Consider the following 22,137-nt stretch of genomic DNA (forward strand, 5'->3'; position numbering starts at 1 on the left):
TTACCTTACATGTTTTGCAGTCAACTGCAGTACCCTGTATTCAGTGTATTGCTCTCGACTCTTCCTGTGCTCCCCCATCCACGCTCTGTAGACAAAAATGACGTGATCAACCTTTTAATGGTGGGTTGGGGGTGGTCTGTCACAGCTACATTGTTTCAACAGACACATTCCAATGGTGTGTGAATTAGGGCTGGGTGATTAATCGAAATAGAAGCCAAAATTGAAATCACGATTACAAGGAACATAAAAACATTATAATACAGGAAGTCCTCGAGTTACGACGCACTCGACCTACGACGTTTCGACTTTACGACACACATGCCTCGTCCGCCATTTTGTCCCAGCACCATAGTGTTTCTGCTTAGCTAGTGCAAAGTGCTTGTCTGTGTTTGTGCGGCGGGAGTGTCTTTGTCTTTTTCGCCCTCCTTTTTTCACACTCTCAGTAGTAATGGTAAGTACAGCATCTTATTTTTTTATTTTAATGTATTTTAATTTCTTTATACGAACTGTTAACCTTTCCTGCTACGCTCACCTGACCGTGGTCGGGAGACGTAGGGGTTAACTCCCTTCTCTCGTTGCAAAGCTGAGCTGGGTGGCGGCAACAATAAAGGCACTAAGCACCGATTTATGCTTTAATGGATTTTTTAGCGCCTCTGCACATTCAACGTCAACGGGTCCTCCACTAATCGCTACTCTTCCCCGGTCGCCGTCACTTCACTTGCTACTGTACACACTCGCACCGGTGCGCACTCCTTCCTCCTTCGCAGTCCCGTCTCACTCACACATCGACGCACACGCCTACATACACTGAGCTTGCTGCCACAAACACGTGGGACAATACCCGTAACAGAAGTATTTCGCCGTAAAATTCGACTTTAACGGTGAAATCCGACTTACTCGGAAAATCGTGTTACGTCGCCAACGTAGGAACGGAACTCCTTCGTAAATCGAGGACTTCCTGTAGAAGGAAAACGATGAATGTGCAGTGGCGTGGGTTATATATGCAATTTCCTGCCTTGTAAACGCACCCTGAGCGCACCATGTGTTGCTTGTAGCAAGCGTGTGACAGATCTTCTTCTGCCTTCCCTAAGCGTGCTTTAAGCTATTTATTGACACCCCAGTTAAGAGTTCACTGTAAAACAAAATGTACAACAAAAAGAATTACTCACATTGAATATTTAAATACAAGACGCACATCGTTCTAGAAATCGCCAGCTTATGCTATCAATCAATGGAAAACCCTATGGACGGGCTCGTTAACATTAGCATTAGATCACGGGAGAGATTTACCTTCAAATAACAAATATTTACACACAAGCGCCGTAATAACACATATAGACAAACAATATAACAATCCTCAAGGCATATAATCTTCAGAATCTGTGAAAAACTAGTTTAATAAACCTTTATTGCGACTTTCTTCTTCTGCTCTTTTTAGCTCACTGTAATATGCAACGCCATGCATGCAGTGTACCACACTGCTCCCAAGAGGCCAAGGTGTGTACAGCAGGAGCATCAGATAGAGTCAGGGCTTTGTATAAAAAGGAGAGTACTCAGTGTATCTTCTGGCAGGAAAGGAGAGAAGGAGACTTGGTGGTGGAACCTCACAGTACAGGATATCATACAAGGAAAAGGGTTAGCTAAGAAGAAGTGGGACTCTGAGAGGACCGAGGAGAGGCGAAAGGAATACATTGAGATGCAACACAGGGGAAAGGTAGAGGTGGCAAAGGCCAAGCAAAAGGCATATGATGACATGTATGGCAGGTTGGACACTAAAGAAGGAGAAAAGGATCTATACAGGTTGGCCAGACAGAGGGATAGAGATGGGAAGGATGTGCAGCAGGTTAGGGTGATTAAGGATAGAGATGGAAATATGTTGACTGGTGCCAGCAGTGTGCTAGCTAGATGGAAAGAATACTTCAAGGAGTTGATGAATGAGGAAAATGAGAGAGAAGGGAGAGTAGAAGAGGCAAGTGTGGTGGACCAGGAAGTGGCAATGATTAGTAAGGGGGAAGTTAGAAAGGTATTAAAGAGGATGAAAAATGGAAAGGCAGTTGGTCCTGATGACATTCCTGTGGAGGTATGGAAGCATCTAGGAGAGGTGGCTGTGGAGTTTTTGACCAGCTTGTTCAATAGAATTCTAGCGCGTGAGAAGATGCCTGATGCCATTTTTAAGAACAAGGGGGATGTGCAGAGCTGTGGGAACTATAGAGGAATAAAGTTGATGAGCCACACAATGAAGTTATGGGAAAGAGTAGTGGAGGCTAGACTCAGGACAGAAGTGAGTATTTGATGATTTCAGTATGATTTCATGCCTAGAAAGAGTACCACAGATGCATTATTTGCCTTGATGATGTTGATGGAAAAGTACAGAGAAGGTCAGAAGGAGCTAGATTGTGTCTTTTTAGATCTCGAGAAAGAATATGACAGAATACCCAGAGAGGAACTGTGGTACTGCATGCGGAAGTCTGGAGTGGCAGAGAAGTATGTTAGAACAATACAGGACATGTACGAGGGCAGCAGAACAGCGGTGAGGTGTGCTGTAGGTGTGACAGACGAATTTAAGGTGGAGGTGGGACTGTGTCAGGGATCAGCCCTGAGCCCCTTCCTGTTTGCAGTGGTGATGGATAGGCTGACAGATAAGGTTAGACTGGAATCCCCGTGGACCATGATGTTTGCAGATGACATTGTGATCTGCAATGAAAGCAGGGAGCAGGTGGAGGAACAGTTAGAAAGATGGAGGCATGCACTGGAAAGCAGAGGAATGAAGATTAGCCGAAGTAAAACAGAATATATGTGCATGAATGAGAGGGATGGTGGGGGAAGAGTGAGGCTACGGGGAGAAGAGATAGCAAGGGTGAGGACTTTAAATACTTGGGGTCAACCGTCCAGAGCAATGGTGAGTGTGGTCAGGAAGTGAAGAAAGGGGTCCAAGCAGGTTGGAATGGGTGGAGGAAGGTGTCAGGTGTGTTATGTGACAGAAGAGTCTCTGCTAGGATGAAGGGCAAAGTTTATAAAACAGTGGTGAGGCCAGCCATGATGTACGGATTAGAGACAGTGGCACTGAAGAGACAACAGGAAGCAGAGCTGGAGGTGGTGGAAATGAAGATGTTGGGGTTCGCTCTCGGAGTGACCAGGTTGGACACGTCCAGAGGAGAAATAGTGAGTATATTGGTAGAAGGATGATGAGGATCGAGCTGCCAGGCAAGAGAGCTAGAGGAAGACCAAAAAGAAGGTTGATGGATGTCGTGAGGGAAGACATGATGCCAGTTGGTGTTCGAGAGGAGGATGCAGGAGATTACATGCTTACATGGAAAAGGATGACTCACTGTGGCGACCCCTAAAGGGACAAGCTGAAAGGAAAAGAAGAAGAAGATAGTGATATTGGTTATAAAGAACCCCGAGTCAAATGTTCATTTTAGTCTATGCTGCGGGCTGCTAAGAAAATGGATGTTCATAATTTGGACATCTTTTACTTAAACCATGCAAACCTTTTTGACGCATCCCCCTAAAAGAATCTGAATCGAAAATTGTTTGAAACCGGAATTGAATTAAGGAACCGGAAACGCTCAAATTCAAACGATGCCCAACCCTACTCCTGACTCACAAATCAGACTAAAATGTTCCTCCTTTAGGCTAATTAGGATTACCGACATTATTTCTGTTTGCTAAAATTTTTTTGAACACATATATATGCAGTGTGTACGGAAAGTATTCAGACCCCCTTACATTTTTCACTCTTCGTTATATTGCAGCCATTTGCTAAAATAATTTAAGTAAAGTTTTTTCCTCATTAATGTACACACAGCACCCCATATTAACAGAAAAAATGAATTGGTGAAATTTCTGCAGATTTATTGAAAAAGAAAAACTGAAATATCACACAGCCATAAGTATTCAGACCCTTTGCTCAGTATTTAGTAGAAGCACCCTTTTGAGCTAATATAGCCATGAGTCTTTTTGGGAATGATGCAACAAGTTTTTCACACCTGGTTTTGGTGATCCTCTGCCATTCCTCCTCGCAGATCTTCTCCAGTTCTGTCAGCTTGGATGGTGAACGTTGGTGGACAGACATTTTCAGGTCTCTCCAGAGATGCTCAATTGGGTTTAAGTCAGGGCTCTGGCTGGGCCATTCAAGAACAGTCACGGAGTTGTTCTGAAGCGACTCCTTCGTTGTTTTAGCTGTGTGCTTAGGGTGATTGTCTTGTTGGAAGGTGAACCTTTGGCCCAGTCTGAGGTCCTGAGCACTCTGGAGAAGGTTTTGTCCAGGATATCCCTGCACTTGGCCGCATTCATCTTTCCTTCGTCCTGTCCCTGCAGCTGAAAAACACCCCGACAGATGATGCTGCCACCACCATGCTTCACTGTTGGGACTGTATTGGACAGGTGATGAGCAGTACCTGGTTTTCTCCACACATATCGCTTAGAATTAAGGCCAAAATTTTCTATCTTGGTCTCATCAGACCAGAGAATCTTACTTCTCACCATCTTGAAGTCCTTCGGGTGTTTTTTGGCAAACTCCATGCAGACTTTCATGTGTCTTGCACTGAGGAGAGGCATCCGTCGGGCCACTCTGCCATAAACCCCCGACTGGTGGAGGCTTGTAGTGATGGTTGAGTTTCCAGAACTTTCTCCCATCTCCCGACTGCATCTCTGGAGCTCAGCCACAGTGATGTTTGGGTTAATAGACAATACCAGTCACCCCAGATGCGGCAATGCTTTTAGCCATGGCTGTATTTATTTTTATTTCTTGTTTTTTTATTTAGATTTTTTAATGTATTAATGTTTTACTTGTTACTCAGTTATTTACTGGTTGTTCTATTAAGTTATATTAAAGTTAAGTTTTGGTAGGTAAATAAATACTAAGTTTCAAAATCAATGAATAATTGTGTTTATTAATCGTGATTTCAATATCAATCAAAATAATCGTGATCATTACTTTTTCCATATTCGCCCAGCCTTAGTTGTGCATATGTTATTAACAGATGCACTGCCTGTCCTTGACTAGATGTTGAAGTGCTCTGTAATCAAAGAGTTATCAAAGTTGTTTTGGAAATGTTGTCTGTCCAGTGTTGTGGCTGCAGCAAGCTCAGCTGTTTGTCAAATGTTGAACAGCGGTGCTTAGACACTACTTATAGCTCACAGGTTTGAGTTGCATCTATTGATAACTCTTGTCATCTGTGCTGCAGCCCAGGCAACCGAGACACATCACACACGCTTCCAAAGACATTAGATACACACACAGACACCGAACATTTCTGTGACAATGCAGAATGTGCTCCCTGCAGTCTTGCTTGTGCTATTTAAGAGCGAACAACGCGGAAGCTTAAAAACTCCACTGTGACACAGTAAAACTGTTCCGGCACAAAAGGGATACAGATTTTCCATTCTGCTTGACCTAACAGGACATAAAAAAACATTAAAAAAAACGCGAACAACCATGAGCGTCCTGTAGCCTTGCACAAACCATGGGCTTATGTCAGCATAATGTTTTTCCCCATAATACATGGGTAAACTCTAAGACACAGTGGTGACATTACTTAGCGTAGCCTTAGAGCTGTGATGGTGTGGATGGGTGTACGTGCAGGGTGATAGCATGGGCCATATCCTTGATTCGGCAGGGGTATTTGCGTTGGTCATCAGACATCATTTTCCCAAATCATGTCTAAGCCAGACATGGAGGCCATTTGTACACATACAGTAGTGTCTGGGGTCTGTTCTTTGCTCTTCTTTTAATGCAGAACTCTTGTCTGCTTCTGATGAAACTGTCTCTATAACAGCATTCATGATAAGCTCTTTTGGGGGCTCACAGGGGAGTCACACTCCACTAATAGAGATATTGTTGCTGTCTGATTACATCCTTGTACAAGTATATGCCACGTTAATGTGACATAGAGGCCGCCGTCTTTGTTTTCTAAAAAACATTGAATGAGCACTTTAAACACTTCTAAAATCCCTCATAACAAATAAATTCAGGGTAGTAACTCCGTTTGAATTGTCATGGTAATTTTGTGTCTCCAAGTCTTGGAGAAACCCTCGGAATTTCGGCCCATACGAGCTTCCATTTCATTTCCATTTTCAACACCGCTTATTCCGGTAAGGGTCGCGGTGCGCTGGAGCCTATCCCAGCTGACTTCGGGCGAATGGCGGACTACACCCTGAACTGGTCGCCAGTCAGTCGCAGGGCACATACAGACATGGACAACCATTCACACTGTCACTGAGTGGGAACGGAACCCACGCTGCCCGCACTAAAATGAGGCGAGTGTACCACTACAGCATCAGTGACTCAGTTCGAGCTTTTTGGTGGATATTTTAATTGAAACTTGTCAGCCAAGCATAGAAGGAGTTCTCCAAGTAGCGGACGGAATGAAAGGTTCGAGGAGATGTGTTAAGAAATAATGATGTACTGTTTTACTGTAGTTTTTGACCAGATTTTCTGTCGGCGATATCACACAAAAACGTTTCCCAAAAAGGCAGTTTGTTTTCCCTACACAAAAGAACACATTTTGTCTGCAACACATCATCCAATTTTCAAAAATCATGGTGGGTGGTGGGTCCGCCGTCGCTGACGTCATAGGCTGTTTCGTACTCCTTGAATGCTGGCAGCTAGATCAATTCCACACATCCACCATCCACACACAGATGTAATTTCTGAATATTACTCCGCAGTGGACTCATGCGAGTGCATTGGCCTGAGGTTCCACCTGTGCGCTCGGGACCTGCTTTGGATAAGCCACAGGAGGTGACGACACCAGAAAATAACACTTTTACTCCGTTACAATGATCTAAATGTCGCTCGCTACTTTTATTTATCAATTATTGCTTATTTTTCAACTACTGTATTTTCACTTAAAAGTCTTAAATTTTCTCCAAAATTGACGGGGCGCCTTATAATGCGGCATGCCTTATGTTCGCACAGAGTTCCAAAATCTGTAAATGTTGTTGTGTGACTTTGATGAGCACTCCGCTTGACTGACTGGGAGCATTTCCTGCCGACACACTGCTTATATAGAGGAAAGGCGGACGTGACTGAGGACAGCATACGTATGTAAAGGGGGAAGGGTGCGCGTGAAGGAGGACGCTAAAGGCACGCCCCCAGTAGGTATATAGCACCGGTATGTGCATTGTGAAAAACATCGGTTTGGCTAAGGACCCCCGAAAATGGCACCTACGAAGAGACACGCTTACGAAGCACAGTTTAAACTGCAAGCAATCAGTTACGCGGAGGAACATGGGAATCGAGCAGCCGCGAGAGAATTCAAGATCAACAAATCCATGGTTCGCAAGTGGAGGAAGCAGGAAAACGAGCTTCGCCAAGTCAAGAAGACGAAGCTGAGTTTCCGTGGAAACAAGGCGAGGTGGCCGGAGTTGGAAGACCAATTCTTCAGATCAGCCAGCGTCGTATTTGTTGCACTGGCCTTCTGTATTTTCGCGTTGAGGTGCTGCAGGCCGTGGCCCTGGTTGTGGTCCCAGCGGAACCGTGACGCACACGTAACATCGGCGACAAGAGCGGATCCGCTAGTACATCTCGTATTAATTGGGAAACGTGCCTACAATTATCTAATTAGATTACGAATGTTAAAGTTAAATGTATTAAGCGACAGAGCAATGTTTCGGATTATGTCACAACACAGAATGAACTAACTTCAAATTCAGAAATGGCCAATAAAAATGGAAAAATACCGTATTTACGTATTTTCCTGGAGGATGCAATAGGGATTAGCCTTTGACGTTGGTAATAGTGAAAAATGAAGTGAAACTGAACATTTAGATTTCAGTCAATTGTTTTCCAGAAAGAGTGCTTAACGAGGAGGATGCTATTCATGTGGCACAGCTTGAAGCAGGCATCAGGTGCAGGTGGAGATGGGCCTGACTCAAGTTGGAGGCCAAAACAAAAAAGTAAATAAATTAGGCAAATTTTATTTTAATCTTCAATTTGTACATCAACATGTACTTGAGCGGTGTAAATAACTTTTTCTGCGTGAAGAAATGTTTTTCATTCTGTAGAACATGTTCTACATGTTCTATTTGTACTCGATAGTCACGATAGTCATTTTATACATCTCGTGCAACAACCCACACTACATCGAGTATATTCGATATATCTCCCATCCCTAATTTACGGTATGAGTCGTTTATGTTCCTCTTGGCTTGTAATGTTTAGCAAGGTAGAACGTCATGTTTCCAAAAAGATGCAAATGCATTGTGATGTAAATTTAGCCACCTAATTTTGACATGTACACATCGGTTCAGTGGAATCATAATATACTGTACATATTATTGTCAATCATCTGCTCAAAACATTAAAATAGTTGTCCAAGGTTAGTGACACTTCATTAAGACAAAGTAACAGTTTGGCTTTTCAACACGTTGACCGTCGTGGGTTCGTCTCCATTACAAAATAAATGAAGGAGGTGTGGCCTAAACCAGAAGTATGTTTTTTTTTTTTTGAAGGACAGCAAATATAGATAGTCCTCTTTACAAATATGGCATTATAAAACATGCTTTCATTGGTTCTTTGGGTAAATAATTTTATCAGTACATGTACAAGATAATTAAGAATGCAATAATGTAAGAATGTCTAAATCATCATAAAGTGGAGATGCATGATTTTCATTGGAGTCATCGGATTTTTCATGGATGAAAACAAAATATTTCCATCAACTACTTGATTATTTGTTACTATGGCCAGGTGACTGACAATTGTGTTGCATCAAAGTGAGCATGCACAATGGTCACAATACAATGCTTTTCGCTGCTCGTGAAACAAGAATGCAGATTTATGGGAAATGGCATTCTGCAACATTGCATGAGTGCTACATGCTGTAGATGTTCTTCCAAGGTGAGCAATTACATCACCATGCAGTTCATATATACGCAGGCCTCGGGGAGGCTAGTAACATTCCAATGGCTGAAAGACAAACGTTCAAATGAGAATTCAACACACATGCACAGCTTTCACATGCATTTGCTTAACTGTTCATTCTTTTTTACATTTTCAAAAAAAATATTTGGTGCAAGTTTTTGTTTTCCAAGGTAGACACATACTTGGAGTCCTAACTGGTAGAGTGCATGGTAATTTCCTTACACCTCATCTCAAGTGAATACTGACAATGGTCCGAGCTTTTAGTCCCCATCTGCTGTGCAGAGACCTCCTAACAAGCTAATTACTGGTGGTGTCTTCTCTTTATGGGGCCGGATGATTGGCTCATCTTGAATGCTGGAGTCCAAAATATCAGCTGGCTACGATTAGCAGTTTGATCTTCTTTAGATTGGAGGACATGGTTAGTTAGCGGGTATGCACCTCATCTTGAAATGGGAAGTGTCCATGGAGCACCAACAACCCGTCTTATCCTGCTCATCAGGAACCGAAAATCCAGATCAGTGACAAGTAGGAGCGAATAAATATTTGACTAGGCCCTCCCTCCAATGGTTTCTGTGCAGTGAATTTATCTTTGCTCAGTGACTCATCTCATTGTTCATTGCATGCCATCCTTTTATGTAATGTGAGTTAAGTGTATAATCAAAAGCTGACCCAGTTATTTGTATATTCTATTTTGTCATGTCAAGACTTGATGGTTACAGATAATATTAAACAGTACTGTTTTTTTTGTTGTTATTTTTTTTGCATTATAAAACCTTTTTAGGAATCCTTACAGTTTGACATATTCAGTAGCTTAATGTCTGACTCTTCAATCAAAATATTTATACTCTCTTATATGGTTTACCATTTGTAAGTATTACAATGCTAAAATTGTACTTATGCTGTTTTCTGTCCTCTGTCAGCTAAATAGCTGTGGGGAAATAGTTGAAGAAACAGAATACTTAGTACAATGGGCCGCATCCTCCCTCTTGTGTGCCAAGTTGAGGTTGTTATGGCAACCAGAAAGTGGTTCCGTACTTGTTGCCATGGTTAAGAAAGAGGTGTAATGACGGAGTTCATTACACAGCAGACGCTTCTGCCATATTAACTCAAGGATGATTTCTCTGTTGGGAATATTTACTATAAATGGAAACCAGAGAAGGCGGCACGGTGACCGACTGGTTAGAGCGTCAGCCTCACAGTTCTGAGGACCCGGGTTCAATCCCTGGCCCCATCTGTGTGGAGTTTGCATGTTCTCCCCGTGCCTGCGTGGGTTTTCTCCGGGCACTCCGGTTTCCTCCCACATCCCAAAAACATGGATTCATTGGAGACTCTACAATTGCCCGTAGGTGTGACTCTGAGTGCGAATGGTTGTTTGTTCCCAGCATGTGCCCTGCGATTGGCTGACAACCAGTTCAGGGTGTACCCCGCCTCCTGCCCGATGATAGCTGGGATAGGCTCCAGCACGCCCGCGACCCTAATGAGGAGAAGCGGCTCAGAAAATGGATGGATGGATGGAAAACAGAGAAAGTTTCATTAACATTCTGGCACATTGCTTGCTGTTAGTGTGTAGGCGCCCACACAGATTCAAATATTTGTTTTTCCACTATACTGTGCATAATTCCACAAAGTGAGGTAAGGTTCACTACCATCTGGCTAATTATTCAAAAGTAATATGAAACAGTTTGACAAAATGGACACTAAAGCAAACGTAGGGAATGAATCCGCACACAGGTAGCTAGAGTTGCACAATTAATAAAATTTTAATTGTGGTTGCGATTATGGCTGCCACAATTAAATTAACCTGACTGTCGGTGATTTTTTTACATTTAAAATGTGGGCTGGCAGCACGGCGGACGAATGGTTAGCACGTCTGCCTCATAGTTCTGCGGACCCGGGTTCAAATCCGGCCTCGCCTGTGTGGAGTTTGCATGTTCTCCCCGTGCCTGAGTGGGTTTTCTCCGGGTACACGAGTTTCCTCCCACATCCCAAAAAAATTAGTGTGAATGGTTGTTTGTTGATATGTGCCTTGTGATTGGCTGGCGACCAGTTCAGGATATACCCCGCCTCTTGCCCAGAGTCAGCTGGGATAGGGTCCAACATGCCCGTGACTCTACTGAGGATCAGCAGTACGGAAGATGAATGAATGATTGAAATGTGGGCTCTGTTACATATGAAAAGTGCTTCATTTGCAGCCGTGTCTGCAACCTAGTCAGCCAGCCACCAGGGGGCGAATGTAGCCCGGCTATACCTGCACCACAACGCACACACGCGCACACACACAGACACACACACACACACACAAACTTCGCGTGATCGCTTTCTCAGTAGCGGACCTCCGCCCCATGCATGCAGAGTTGTGCACACACTCACAAAGACACCACACACACACCGCTCTCCCTGTCACATTGACGTCATACAATGCCCATAACAATGATGTGCCCTACCTCCTGCTCCACCCACCCCAAAAAAATATACCAGCACCCGATCTACCAAGGCTACCTTTGATTGCGATCGATGTATTGGGCACCCCTGAGCTATGGGGTCGTCATGGTCCATATTTAACCAACAATTTTTTTTTATGTACAGGAAGTCCTCGATTTACGAACGTGTTCTGTTCCTACGCTGGCGACGTAACCCGAATTTCTGTCGGATTTCACCGTTAAAGTCGAAATTTACGTCGAAATATGTCTGTTACGGGTATTGTCCCACGTGATTGTGATAGCAAGCTCAGTTTGTGTGGGCGTGTGCGTCGTTGTGTGAGTGAGACGGGACTGTCAAGGAGGAAGGAGTGCGCGCAGGTGCGAATGTGTACAGTGGCAAGTGTAGTGACGGCGACCGGGGAAGCATAGAGATTAGCGGAGGACCCGTTGACGTTGAATGTACAGAGGAGCTAATAAAGCCGTTAAAGGAGCAAATCGGTGCTTCGTGCCTTTAGTGTTGCCGCCACCCAGCTCAGCTGTGTAACGAGAGAAGGGAGTTAACCCCGAGGAGGACAACCTCGGCCCTGGAGAAGGAGTCTCCCCTGCATCTCCCGACCACGGTCAGGTGACTGTAGCAGGAAAGGTTAACACTTCGTATAAAGAAACTAAAATACATTAAAATAAAAAAATAAGATGCTGTACTTACCATTACTGCTGAGAGTTTGAAAAAGGCAAAGATACTCCCGGCACACAAACACAGACAAGCACTATGCACTAGCTAAGCAGAAACACTATGGTGCTGGGGACAAAATGGCGGACGAGGCACGGGCGTCGTAAAGTCGAAATGTTGTAGGTCGAGGACGTCGTAACTCGAGGACTTCCTGTATTTTCTTGCTTAAGAAAATGAAACAGTCCAATAATATTAATTGCATTTGGAACGCCGCTTTTTCAACCACAAAATCCCCCCATGGTGTGTGTGATGTAGAGGACGGAATTGGAGACCAAATTCACTGCGTAGCCAGAGTGAAAAAATTAATGTACTATACTATAAAGTGGCAGTAATTAGTCCTATTTGATATATTTTTGCTGTCGGGTGGAATCCCCTCCTCCACTACAAAAATCACAACTGTTTTTGAAAAAACCCAAAAAGAAACGACTGGAGACACTGCATAGCCGATGTGGACAAAGGAATGTACTATACTATAAAGTATATTTATAGTTTATATTTCATATTTCAGATAATGTAGCTGTGGCGAAGAATCCCCTCACCTCCAAAATTATAACTTTTCAGGAAATTATGAAAGAAAAGGCAGGAAGTAAAAAGTAAAAAGTCAGCTTGCTTGAGTTTAAAATTTTGGGAGGAATTATTTCTGCTAACATCATTTTCAAATCCAGAACTATGGAATAAGTCCCAATGTTCTCACCATTAACTCGGTCTTTTAAGCTGCTCCCTTGTTATTTGCCAGTTTAAATTGTTCCAGGAAAGGGTAATGGAGGGACACTGGTAAGCAAAACACAGCCGAATTTCTAAATACCCTGGCTCCAATTTCCCCTTGGAGGCAGGTCAAAGTTTAACTTTTAGCTTTATTTAGCCACCTGCCCCAATGTATCCGCTTTCAGTAACCAATATGGAAGCTTCTGCTCTGCCGTTGTACTTTAATCTGTTGGTGGATCGTAGGGCTGCAGCTATCGAATCTTCGAGTAGGATACCAAATTTTTTTTATCAAATATTCAGGAATTCGGACTAATTATATTTTTGCTCAGTTAAAGAGCAATTATAAATACACAAGAAAAAATAAGCAATTTAAATTCAGAATGAATGACCAATTGTTTAGGTGGCACGGTGGACGACTGGGCCTCACAGTTCTGAGGACCGGGGTTCAATCCCCGGCCCCGCCTATGTGGAGTTTGCATGTTCTCCCTGTGCCTGCGTGGGTTTTCTCCGGGCACTCCGGTTTCCTCCCACATCCCAAAAAGACTCTAAAATTGCCCGTAGGTGTTAATGGTTGTTTGTTTATATGTGCCCTGCGATTGGCTGGCTTGATCAGGGTGTACCCCGCCTCCTGCCCGAAGATAGCTGGGATAGGCTCCAGCACTCCCGCGACCCTAGTGAGGATAAGCGGCTCAGAAAATGGATGGAACAGTTTTATTTCTTAAATGTACATTGAGCAGCAAACTATTTTCTTGTCCAGAAATACCTGCAGTGAGGCAATTTCATACACAAATACAAATAAATAAAACACACATATACATTTCAGTGAAAAATAATAGACCTTATATGTGTTTATCCCCGCTCTGCATCTTGTTGTTGCGTGTTGACTATTTATGAAATTATTCCGGACCCAGAAGTGATTGTATCATCCAAACAGATGACCCAATCTCGTTTTCATTACATTGTGCAAGTTGGCAATACTGATGCGGGAGGGTTAAGCCCACCTTAAAAGCCACAATGTCAAAACTAAACTCTAGAGTGCATTACAGACAATATTAAATTGATTAATCAGGAGTTACGGGAATTCAACATAGTACATAACTGATTAGAATTAATTTGAACTATAGAGTAAAGGCGAATTACCAACCATTATTTATCGCATGTGAATATACTGTATGAATGTATAAGAAGTTATGGATGCGAATTATACATAGGTAGAAAACCTTTCCTGATTTCTGGCGTCAACTTTGGTGGTGTGCACATTATCCTCGAGAGCATATTATACATGAGAAACTACACTAGTGCCACTAGTGTTAAGGCTGAGACACCACAGTCAGGTAAACCAGAGCCAAATGTTTGTTCCTAAAACTCAACCTCTGAAACAGTTTATTTATTAGCACTTAGCACATTTATTGTTTAAATGGTAGGCATACTTGAATTTTACTTGAAGTACTTTGTTTTTATTGTATTTATTTTAATCCATTGCATTTAATTGCATTCCTTAAAAACTGTTTATACTATCTCTTTTTTTGTTTCCTGCGCTCCCTCCATCCACAAGCAACCCATTCTTAATGATGAATTATGTCCTTGTCTCAAAAATGCATAGTTTCTCTACCTGTACTGGGGGTTAGCCTCTTGATTTCAGAATGCAATGACTGCTGCTTCAATTGTCACATATTTAACATGTGGCTGTCAGTGTTTCAGTGTCTGAGGACGCTTTGTGCTTTTCTAACAGTATGTGACTGACGTAGGGCGATATCCAATCCCTGTCTCTCCACATCTCATGCATTATTGATAAGTGTGCTGAATCCTCTGAGCACTCTGTCGGGGACATCTTGATATGAAAGCCTCTTAGCGTCCTTAAGTCGAGTTGCGAGTCGTAGATTTAATTTGCCCTTTAGTGAAGCTCAGAAGTTGCATTAAACTGAAATAAATACGCCATTGTTGCTCATATGACATGGAAAAAAAGAACATAATAATCTGAGTAAGTCTTCATTGAGATGGAGGTTTATTTGACTTACATAACTGTAGTTGCTCTATGCATTGTTGCTCGGCCTATAATATTTAGTCTCTCAAACCTTATTCACACTCACTCATTTGCACATCCACCTCCTCCACTGCCCCTTGATGTTTACAGGGTCTGCACATGACACACAAGACAGATAAATGTCCATCTAGTAGACAAGAGGATTAAAAAAACAGTGAGCAGACGGAAATATCAATATCTGTCCTCTAACTATCCTCCACTAAAGTCTCAATTTCAATGTGCTTTCTTTCCTTCATCTTGGATTCAGTGTGTGGAGAGTTTTAAGAGCTTGCCCGTGGGTTGCAGCAAGCATGGTTGAGAGGGATGAAATGCCAGGCATAGTTGCAGATTCTTGTTCATTAAGAAATGTATGTGTGGCCATCAGGAACACTCCAGCCGTGCATAAGTGAAGTGTCTTCAGGTCGATGGCAGATACAGCAGGTTCAGTAGAGCATATATGTCAGACTCAGGCCAGCAGGTCGGATATAATTATATTTGGCCCGCAAGACCATATCCAATGTGTAAAAGTTGAAACACTATGTACGTTTCCCAGAAAAATACACTGCCTCACTGGTATATGTGCTTGAAAATGCTCAGTATGTAATGTGTTAAATACATGATTGAAATAAGCTTACACGCGTAAATTTGCAATTATTTTTTTTAAACATTTGTTCATGCTTTTTAATTAGATTGGTTTAGAACACAACTTATGTTTTGATAACCGAGTAAAAGAATGAAATTAATCGTAACACATAAGTTTGTTCCTCATCCTCAGCTATTCTCAACCCCAAAGCCCCAAAAGAACCAGCGAAGACCTTCAGTTTTGATTACTCCTACTGGTCCCACACGACGGTGAGTCTAGCCTTGTTTGTTTTTGGTATTATGACTAATAAAGGAAACATCTTCTGTTGGTTTTCTTGTGAATTTAACATTATATGCATTGTTTTCTTTTTTCTGCTGCAGCCGGAAGACCCCGGCTTTGCCGCACAGAATCAAGTGTACAATGACATTGGGAAGGAAATGCTGCAGCACGCCTTTGAGGGCTACAATGTGTGCATTTTTGCATATGGCCAGACTGGAGCTGGCAAATCCTACACCATGATGGGCAAACAGGAGGAGGGCCAGGAAGGAATCATTCCCATGGTTTGTCCACTCCTACTTTCTGACAATGAAGCTCTAGTTTTTCTTGATTTAATTAATGTGGTTAATGCTTAAATTTGTGTTTTCTGTAGACACTATTACCTTTTGATGGACTATTGGCACTAACAACTGTCGTTATCTCCCTTCCAGCTTTGTGAAGATCTATTTGAGAAAATCAATGAGGATAACAACAAAAAGGAGCTCTCCTATTCTGTAGAGGTGAATCTCAGGCTACTTTTTCATCTGTCATGTTCTTACTCTGGCATTGGTTAAAGTGGCACTAAACAGGCACAAAAAATGAAATGTAAATTTGACACACAACAGAGAAGAGTAATGTTAACAAGCCTGTCAAATTTGAATGAATAAAAAAAAAATCGCTAAGTATATAAAATCAGGCTTCAAAACTTGAATAATAAGGGCCACCTTTCAGCTCTCAGACACTGTGGTCGTGTCGAATGGATGCGCCAAAAGGAAACAACACTGAGGGGATGATAGCTTATACGATGTAAAATCACGTTAGGAGGCAGAACTTCAAAATTGAAAGCTTATTGTGGACTAGAATCATAAAAATAAGCACACAAGTCAACTTACCCTCCTTGTAGGTGACATAATGTCACAGCCGAACACGACACCTGACGACAGCGGGACGGTAGGAGGAAGCCCAGGTAGTTAGACAGTCGGCACTGCCCCATTCACTAGTATCAAGTTACCCACGAAGCCATGTCTCTGGTGAAAATGTAAAAAACTATCGGTCGTAAAATGCGCGTTGCAAAGTCAGGTGGTGGTGTTGATGTTCAGCTCGCCATCTCCGTGTGTTTTTAAAAGGTCAATCCATCATGACGTCACGTGGCTCTGTTTTAGCCCCGCCCATAAAATCAGGAAAATTCAAACGGTGAAAAAGATGCTTAAGATTTATCGCAACAATTCAGCACTATATTGGTATGTCTTTGCATATGTTTTCAGGAATTATATTCCTACCCTCACCTATGGTCACGAGCTGTGGGTAGTGACCAGGTAGTGGTAGCCAAATGATGTGGCTGGGGCATCTGATTTGGATGCCTCCCGGACGCCTCCCCGGTGAGGTGTTCCGGGCACGTCCCACCGGGAGGAGACCCCGGGGACGACCCAGGACACGCTGGCGAGACTACGTCTTTTGGCTGGCCTGGGAACGCCTCGGGATCCCCCCGGAAGAGCTGGATGAAGTGGGTGGGGAGAGGGAAGTCTGGGGGTCCCTGCTAAAGCTTCTGCCCCCGCGACCCGAGCTCGAGCTAGAAAATGGATGGATGGATGGATATTCAAACATATTTAATGTATTTAGAAACAAAACACGGATTTCTGCTTAGTGCCACTTTAACTTTTCCTAGCACTAGTCTTATAGTGTCTTTAGCAATATGAATTTGTCAAAATATCTTTATTTATGTGTGACGTACCTCTTGGGAAGTAATTGTAGATTCACATTAAAAGGATGCTGTTGAGTTGGCAGATCTGATATACTGTGGTATGAGATTCTATAGCTGAGAAGCAGTGGCCTAACAGCCACACTCAGCTTTGTTGTAACTATGAAGAAAGATCCCTGCGTGAGAAAGTCCTGATAAGATGGGGCTCATAAGAGATTAAAACATCAGCAAAATAACACAGGGCCACGTTTTGCAAAGCCACAAAAGACACAATTATATAAGCACGAAAATACGATATGAAATTTCATCAAGTCTTTAGCTGTCATTTTTTAATCTTTTTAACGAAAAATTGGCAAGCAATAGAGTAATGTACTGTAGGATTTTAAGGCATTTTGGAGTAAACAAATCACTATCTTTTCAATAGTGTTTTAGTTTGTATAAAATACTGTGCAACCTTTAAGGTTAAGGTCAAACCCCGGATATTTTAGGATTTGGAAAAAAAAATTCAGTAGAAAATAATGGAAATAGAGATAATCCAATACTCCAAAATGTTGCTGTCATAAAACCTTTAACGGCACTTGTAATTTTGAAGATAATATTTTAACACTATAAACAATCACATAGCCAGCACAGTGTTACAGTGGTTGGCATGTCTGCCTCACAGTTCTGAGGTTCAGGGTTTGAATCTCAGCTTTGGTCTTCCTGTTTGGAATTTCCGTGTTCTCCCTGTGCTTGCATGGGTTTTCTCTAGTTTCTTCACAAAAACAGGCATGTTAGGTTCATTGACAACCCTAGAGGGTGACTGGTTGGTTGTTTATATGTGCCGTGCGATTGGCTGGTAACCATGCTCCAGCTCACCGTAGTCAGGATAAGCGGTATAGAAAATACATGGATGGGTGGACTTGTAATATGGGTGGACTTGTAATAATAAGTAAATGACTGCGAATGGTTGTTCATGTCTATATATGCCCTACGACTGACTGGCGACCAGTTCGGGGTGTAGTCCGCCTTTCGCCCGAGGTCAGTTGAGGTATGCTCCAGCGCCCTGCGACCTTAACCAGGATAAGCGGTGTTGAAAATGGATGGATGGGTGGATGGACTTCGGAGGTTCCATTGTACATGATCAACATATTCGGGTTAGGACAAGGAACTGAATTTATGTCTTTGTCTGTAGGTCAGTTACATGGAGATCTACTGTGAGCGGGTGCGAGATCTGCTGAATCCGAAGAACAAAGGGAATCTGCGGGTTAGAGAACATCCACTTTTGGGCCCCTACGTGGAGGACCTCTCCAAGCTTGCCGTCACTTCCTATACTGACATCGCTGACCTCATGGATGCGGGCAATAAGGCCAGGTGAGACACTTTCTGGAAAAACTGTATGATCGAATCAGCTGAATTGCACCATTTCGGGGGAAAGTTGCAGGAAGGCTAAGAATACATGGAATGTGGAAATTATTGTATAATTTTCCTAGCTGAATGATTAGTATTGTTCAAGGAACAGCAAAATTCAAGAAAAAAACAAACTCCTTGCCAGTTTAAGTTTGAAGCCCATTCTCAGAATGGCATTTCTTAAATTTAGTCTTTGTTCGATGGATTGAGTGCTTCTAATTAAATGAATCGTGTTTTCACTTGCATTAAATTAGTGTCCGTGTGTAAGTGTATTTGTGTCACTCTGCAATTTCCTGCAGGGAGGCGCAAACCTTCCCTTAATCTTCCTGTGCTGACTCAAGAGGGACTGTCACAGGAGGAGATAGGGGTTTTACACGCTATGTTCTAGAAATAAGTCCTCTGAGTGTGCCGTGTGTGTTTGTGTCTGATGTCTTCATGGTATTATCCACCTTCGCCAGGCTGAATAATCCCTAATGTTTAAGTCACTCTAATAGGTGTAAAGCCCAGTGACGACTATGTTGTGTGTAAAATAATTTCAAATAAAAAAATGAATATGCAAAAAGCTTTTTGTTGTTTGGACTAATCTAATTGCAACTGCATCTCTTCACCGACAGAACTGTGGCAGCCACTAACATGAATGAGACCAGTAGCAGGTCCCATGCAGTTTTCACTATTGTCTTCACACAGCGAAAACACGACAGTGAGACAGACCTTTCCACTGAAAAGGTAGGCGACTCTAAACACTCTTGAGACCTTTCTCACTATTCTTATAGTTGTCATTGGATGTCTTTGTGTTCCATTTTGTGTATACAGATAATTTTTTTATTTTTATTTATTTATCTTATTTTGTTTCACTAATTGTGGCTTTGTGATAGCATTTCCTCCGGCACACACAAAGAACACTATGTATTTTGCTGAACACAATGCTTTCTTGCTCCAGTTTAACTTGTCACAGTAATATCCAACAGTAAATAATTTCAACTACTTTTGATAACTGTTTTTTTTAATGAATTATTTTGCTATAAATAATTTTTACTGGTATCAACGAACTAATGTTTATGTGACGACTGTTTCCACAATGTTTTCCTTCTTCAGTTACGTTAATATCATGCTTTATTGTGTAACATAGTAGTTTCCCCAATATACTATACAATATTGATTATTGCTCTATTTTGACATTATCGTTGTCAAAAGATAGTGTTAATATCGTATAGCAAATGACTGTGCAATATGTCCATGATAGGTTAATGGTAATTTTGTTCAATGGCTTCTGCTCCCGTTTCAGGTCAGTAAAATTAGTCTTGTGGACTTGGCAGGGAGTGAACGAGCAGATTCCACTGGAGCTAAAGGCACCAGGCTGAAGGTAATACTAAAATTTTGCATGCACTGAATAGCATCATGAATGGCTTGTTGCTTACTTGTGTAATATATTTATTTGGTTGCAGGAGGGCGCAAACATCAACAAGTCTCTAACCACGTTAGGAAAGGTCATCTCTGCCCTGGCTGAAGTGGTGAGTGCATTGTCTGTTTTAATTATGCTCTTCTCTTTGTCTTTCCGAAATAAAATTACCCTTTCTTGTAAAGGATTTTTTTTTTCTTTTGCCTGGCATGCTGTAATGTATGCCCTTGTCTTTTCCCCTGTCTTTGTGATACCTGCTTACACAGGACAACTCCACCAGCAAGGTAAACCCTTTGGCAGCTCAACCATTAACCTCTGATTCATCCCATGGGCCAGAATTGACTGCCTTTTGCCATATATAGTGTTGACATTGTGCTTTCTTCTACATTTTTAACCCATTTAGTTAAGTGCTGTGCATTTCACTCTTCATAGACTGTAAAACATCTTGCACTGTTTGGCCAAAGGACTTCAAATTAGGGTTTAGCAGATTTCACATGATCTTATTTTGTTGTCATGATGCAACATATTGAAAAATCTCAACTGCCATCGCTAACTTTGTCACATCACACTCTGTTAAAATTGTCTTCCGCCTGAATAAGGTATTTGTATTTACATTTTAGAGCAAAAAGAAGAAGAAGTCAGACTTCATCCCATACAGAGACTCTGTTTTGACATGGCTCTTGAGGGAGAATCTTGGTATGAACATTAACACATTTGAATTACATCACTCGGAAATGAAATGTTTCAATATCTTGTGTGTGAAGAAAACAATGTAGACAATTTGTATGCGGTGATACAGAAATTATTGTAACTGCTAAAAACACATTCCTCATATTCACTACAGTAATAAACAATATGTCCAATTCTTTGAGCCTGTTTGTGGGGCCCCTCTTTACAAAGCAGCACATACAACATACAACAAGGATATTTAATCTAAAAGTTAAATTTGGACTAGCATGTTAATATCAGTTTCCTTGGACAAATGAGACAGTGAGGTGACTATGTAGTTCTTTTGGAAATAGATGTAATAAAGATTTATTGATTTTTGTCTTTCAAAAAAAAAAAAAAAAAAAAAAGTTTTATGAATATTTTTTTTAAAAGGTGGAAACTCCAGAACTGCAATGGTTGCTGCCCTCAGTCCTGCTGATATCAATTATGATGAAACTCTCAGCACACTGCGGTAAGATTCCCATCCGGTTGGACATGGTAAAAAAATAAGTCCAGATCATTAATATTCATTATTTGTGTTCATCTCTAGCTATGCTGATCGAGCAAAGAACATCAAATGCAATGCTGTCATTAATGAGGATCCCAACAATAAACTGGTGCGCGACCTTAAGGATGAAGTGGCTCGACTGAAGGAGCTGCTGCGTGCGCAAGGACTAGGAGACATCCTGGACAGTAAGTGATACATCAACAACATTCCACACAGTGTGGGCCTCCTCTTCTCTTAACATTTCCTCTCTTGCACACATTGGTTCCATTGCCTTACAAACGAAAAGCTAAATTTAAATGTTTTTCAAAATAGTTAATGTATGTCACTTTTAGACAAAAGGCATTTCACCTCTGTTGTGCCACATAGTTGTCCTAAAGGATAAATACCACGTTAATTTCCAATAAAAATACACCTTCAAGTTGTTTTATCCATTTATTTAACAACTTCACCTAACAGCACGGTCACTCCCGCCCAAAAAACAACTCCGCACACAATAAAGACGTAATCACTCGGCGCTTCCTCGTAAACGGTTGATGATTGCCGTAAAAAACAGAATAAGTCCACAAAGAAATGTAACTTAACAGTCTCCACTCTTTTTAAAATAAAAAAATTAAAATAAAAACACACATGCAAATGAAGTTTAGCATTCGGTGTGCATGTTTTTTTTAAATATAATATTCAATACTAAGTAGTCATTATTATTATTATTTTTAAACATTAACAATTTTAACGTTCATTGTTTTTTGTTTCTGTAGCAGTCATTCTTCAAGCTTCCACTTTCCATCCTTCATCACTTTCAGAAGCAGTAGGCGAGAAATTCCTTTTTTGTCAGACAATCTGTCAGCTGTT

At 41.8% G+C, this 22,137-nt stretch overlaps 1 protein-coding gene across 21 annotated transcripts in view; it reads left to right on the top strand.

Moving 5' to 3' along the window:
* The window catches only part of kif1b (kinesin family member 1B), an 87,584-nt gene that overhangs the window by 17,094 nt on the left and 48,353 nt on the right, over positions 1–22,137 (top strand). For all 21 annotated transcript variants that reach the window (XM_061681251.1, XM_061681277.1, XM_061681335.1 and 18 more), the window contains exons 3-13: positions 15,523–15,599; positions 15,711–15,890; positions 16,038–16,106; positions 18,459–18,637; positions 19,288–19,399; positions 19,959–20,036; positions 20,119–20,184; positions 20,339–20,356; positions 20,693–20,768; positions 21,174–21,252; positions 21,331–21,473. In XM_061681251.1, the coding sequence (XP_061537235.1) occupies positions 15,523–15,599; positions 15,711–15,890; positions 16,038–16,106; positions 18,459–18,637; positions 19,288–19,399; positions 19,959–20,036; positions 20,119–20,184; positions 20,339–20,356; positions 20,693–20,768; positions 21,174–21,252; positions 21,331–21,473 (1,077 nt within the window). The remainder of the gene's footprint in view (positions 1–15,522; positions 15,600–15,710; positions 15,891–16,037; positions 16,107–18,458; positions 18,638–19,287; positions 19,400–19,958; positions 20,037–20,118; positions 20,185–20,338; positions 20,357–20,692; positions 20,769–21,173; positions 21,253–21,330; positions 21,474–22,137) is intronic.

This window comes from Phycodurus eques, chromosome 1 (genome assembly GCF_024500275.1).
Source record: "Phycodurus eques isolate BA_2022a chromosome 1, UOR_Pequ_1.1, whole genome shotgun sequence".
In the NCBI taxonomy this organism is placed as follows: Eukaryota; Metazoa; Chordata; class Actinopteri; order Syngnathiformes; family Syngnathidae; genus Phycodurus; species Phycodurus eques.